Source organism: Atta cephalotes (assembly GCF_000143395.1).
Source record: "Atta cephalotes unplaced genomic scaffold scaffold00008, whole genome shotgun sequence".
Lineage (NCBI taxonomy): Eukaryota > Metazoa > Arthropoda > Insecta > Hymenoptera > Formicidae > Atta > Atta cephalotes.
Window position 1 is genome coordinate 6,526,874 of NW_012130072.1, and position 4,778 is coordinate 6,531,651.

The 4,778-nt window shown below is 32.3% G+C and overlaps 1 protein-coding gene across 1 annotated transcript in view; it reads left to right on the forward strand.

Moving 5' to 3' along the window:
* Positions 1–947: 947 nt before the first annotated feature.
* The window catches only part of LOC105627381, a 24,334-nt gene continuing 20,503 nt past the window's right edge, over positions 948–4,778 (forward strand). Inside the window, exon 1 of the mRNA XM_012208664.1 lies at positions 948–1,414. Coding sequence (XP_012064054.1) covers positions 948–1,414 — 467 coding nt within the window. The remainder of the gene's footprint in view (positions 1,415–4,778) is intronic.

The following is a 4,778-nucleotide window of genomic DNA, read 5'->3' on the forward strand; positions in this document are numbered from 1 at the left end:
TATTTAGTTATTGAGAAGATAAAAAGATGTTTCTAACAAATCTTTTTATATTTATATTATCTAATATTTATTTTTTTATATTCATTATCTAATATTTATTATTTCTAGGCATATGCCAATGTTAGTTTACTAATTTATTCTTTTATTTTATTTACTTTATTTTATTTTATTAAGGTTCTAACATAAGTAATATAAAAATAACATATAAATTATGCATAGGCAATTAACCATAGGCTATATCATTAAATGTTTAACAATATTCCACAGAATAATTTTACTCGTATTTATTATCATGTATTTTATATTTTATCTTAATAAATATTTAATTATTAATCATCTGAATCTTTGTTCCAATGAATGATGAAATTTGCAAGCGTGTAGATCATATATATGTTATCCCATATCCGTTTTTTTAACTGCAATACCTTCGTAGTTGGAGCAAGAACTTTGTCCGGAACAGTGTTATACTTCGTAAAGAGCAATTGCGAGAGGAACGCGGTTCTCCACGTGTACGGTTAAATTGTCGCGGAAGGATACGTAGGTGGTTACCGAAGGATCTGGTGGGATATCAGGAGAACAGACAGTCGCTACAGCATGAGAATGGAAAGGAGAAAGGAAGAAAAGAGAATCCGGGCAGACTGGGCCACAAGCGAATGTGGCGAGTAAATGCGGCAACGGGGAAAAGAGGGAAACACAAGGAAGAACGAGACAGAGAAAAAGAGATTCATGGTGGGGTTGATGCAGCTGAAGCACGTGGGCCCTGCTCAGTGTGTCTCGTTCGGTAGTGCTCTCAGTAGTGTTCTCAGCTGCCCGTGGAAGATCTCACACCGGATATCCGTCGAGCCTGTCGCGAACTTAACGCGTCCACCGTGGCCGTTGAGGATGTGACGGCTCGTACAGTTGTCAGGACATTTCGCAGTCATCATAAGTTTTTGAAGAGCCGAACAATGACTCTGAAAATACTGCTGGAGAGTCTGCTTATCGCAGCCGTGACCTCCTCTGTTCTATCATCATCGGAGGATCATCGTAGAGTACTCTTGCGCAATCACAGAATAGTTTTGCCAGTTTGGTATCACGACAGATTATCCCATCCTAGGCACGATTACCTTGATGATGACAAACACATCGTCCCAGAGACCACTACTACTACTACTATGAAAAATCCGTGGACGCTGCGGCCACAGGTTTCCACGACAAGATCATCACAACAGATAAATTCGGCATCGAGGCATATAGAGCAGCGGATGTTAGAACAAAAGTTCAATGGTGCTGTGGCGATTGCGGAGAATGGTGATACCAGGGCAATAGCGTACGCGGGTTATCACGGTAATCGACATCAACCAAGGGAGATGGGCACGCAAGGTTTTCAACCGATTAGCACAACTGTCCCCACGTACACCAGACATCATTCAGGGTAAGTATTAGATAAACTTACCATTTAGAATATAAGATTGGAAATTTACGGAAATGTGATACAAAAGATAATCAATCTTTTGTAACAAATATATCATCGGGATCTAGAGAAGATCCAAATTTCAAATAGCTTCATTCAAAATAGCTTCATTCAAAATTAGATTATGACTGATCAAATTTAATCCTTAGTATATATACGATTGGGTCATTTGTGTCATGTGCATTTCTTTTTTTTTTAAATACTAGATCAAGTAATTAATTGTAACATTTATATACATATTTTTTTCATACAACCTTACAAATACTTTTTAAAATTAATTGTTAGAATATATGTAAGAATCACTTAATAATTTTATATATTTGTAAAAGTGATGAAAATTAATTCATGACACGAACGATCCATCGTATCGTATAGTAACTCAGACAAAAAGTCCAAAGTCGAGACACAAAACGTCTTAAGGATGTCTTTAAAAGAAATGTCTTTAAGATGTCTTTAAAATTTCTTTAGCATGCTCATTTAGCATGCATCTCTCATTAAACATGCGTGTTGTCTAAGAAAGGACTGAAAAATTATCGTGCATATTACGGATTAAGATAGAATGCTAGGCATTATTTAGACTCATTGCAAGGGCTTTAAATTAAGATATATTGTTTAAGTTACATTTTTCAGAAATAAAATGCATAAAAATGCACTAAATTGATTGTGAGAACATAATTCTGTTGTAAATAAAAAGAAATTTATTTATAAAACAAATGCAGAAATAAAAATTATCTAGATGTGTAAAAATATACATATATATGACATAAAATATATGACAAAAATATACATATATATGATATAAGAGATATTTTCATACCTCTCAAGATTAAACCGATACGATTTGACTGTAAATAAAAGTCCTTCTTTAAATAAAAGAATTATGTGTGTTATGTATATTGTAGACTTTAGTATTTATTTTTCACAATGGAATTAAAGAATATAATTTAACAATAAAATATCTTTATGTATCTCTATGATAAACATATGTTTAAGAATACTAAATTTAACTTTGATTAAAACGATAGATTGCTTTACACACAATCAAGAAAATTATTTTGCTAGTTCAAAGATTAACGAAAACACTGACATACGGAAGCAATATTCGTTGAGAAAAATAGATAACTCGATTTGCATATCCGTGAGGGTCGAATAATTCAAGCTCGTGGAATACATTCAGGCGCGATTACTCGTCACATCACGGAAAGCATGTAAATGGAAGTGAATGAACCGCGTAAATATACGGGTGCCGCTAATGTGTGTCGCTGAATTACTATATTTACGAGCAATGAGCGACGCACGATGATGTACGATCGAGCGCGGTCGACGGAATAAGGCCGATGCAGACACCGTCGTTCAAAGACAAGCCGCGAGCCGTTTAATTAATCGACCGATTAATTATCTCGTATGTACCGCGTTCCTCTGTCGCGTACAATTATTGGGATTGTCCGTGCACGTCGACGAATCTTTGCGCACATGCAACGGATCTCAACACATAGATGTATGTGATGATATGTGCGTGCATACATAGATTAAAAATATTTGGATAAATGGTATTTTCTATTATCCGGACACAAGATTGAAATGAAGACATCTTGAAACAAGATGTCAATTAATTTGATTAACAGATGCAGTCGTAAAACTTAGTTTTCGCAAAATTTTCTGCACAAGAATATCTAACTTTAAAAATAGGACTATCCTCGTGATTATTTATAAAAATTTCATGTTAAATTAATTGCAGTAACAAGTTCAATAAATTAATTCAATTATAATTATATTAAAATTTAGCAAAAAAAATTATATTAAAGTTTAATAAAAAAATTCAAAATTTTTATTTAAAAATGTATTGCTCATATATTATATAATATTAAAAACATCATTCAGCATTTATAGGTATTGTAGATATCATATGGTAATAATACAGATACTGAGTAAAAAAGCCTTAGTGAACATAGATCGAAAGCTCAACCATTTCTGAGATATCAACAATTTTGTTTCAATTATGATACATTAGTATCATAATTGACTTATTATTTCTTCTACGTATTGCACATGACATGAAAAGACAGAAATTGAGATAAGTAGCACTGATAGTCTATTTGACAGAATTACAGGTCCAATGAATTGATCTCCCATAATGCCTATTTAATTGTAATGACTAATGATTGATGTCAATTTATTGATTCCTAGTAAAATTTTTCATTATAAAATGTATGTGGAAATTAAATTAGAACATTCTGAACGCGATTTGAAACACTGAAATAAATCTTCACGTCGCACACAACATGCGGAATGATACTAACTTATTTCTACATGGTATTAACATGCAAAATTATTTATATCTTAGATTGAATTTTCGATTTGTTTATTAAAACTATCTGTTTATTTTTACTCAGTGTGTACTATCTATCCATATAAATGAATAATTTTTTAAAAATCACCCTGTATATAGATGGCTTTAACTGTATGTCGCTAATTAAAATTTTTTTTATCGTAAATTTACCATAATTTATTATCATAATTGTGTTCTGCACTATAATCTCTTCTATTCCTATAATCTCTTTGTTTCATATATAATTATTATATATATTTAATAATATTTATATATACATAATTAAAATATTTTATAAAAAATTAATTCATAATAAATTATTCATTCATATAAGGACAACAGTTTTATTATCCATAATTTACAAATATTAATAAATTATTTTTTATTATCATTAATTATAATATTTTAATAAAAATCGCTTATTAAAATGAAAAAATATGCAATTGTATTAACAAAATTTTTGTCAATCAATTTGTAAATGTATCTGTATGTCTTTTTATAATATAGCAATTATTATGATATTATGATAAGCAAAATTTTTCAACGAAGATAGCATTTTCTTGGAATAAGCAGCATCAGATATTCTCATTCTCACCTTACAGTCCCATCCTACATACGATTTCTTGAAGCGATCATTAAGAGGAAATCACCATACTGCGTAACTTTTATCACCTTCTGACAGCTCCACGAGATCATTCCGCTTCTCAGCATGAATCAATGATTGCCCATCAGAAGCCTTGCGGGCGTTCACGCCAGGCGTAGCAAAAAGAGCTCATGGCAGTATAAACATCGGGGAAAGAACAAACCGGTGTCTGTATCAATCAGTTATTGCACAGTGATTTCGTCACTCGTATTTTGCCTCTCTTCGTCTTTTGTCACGAACTGTTTATTGTCGTAATTATACACATATTCACCACACACACACACACACACACCACACACACACCCACCACACACACACACACACACACCACACACACACACACACACACACAC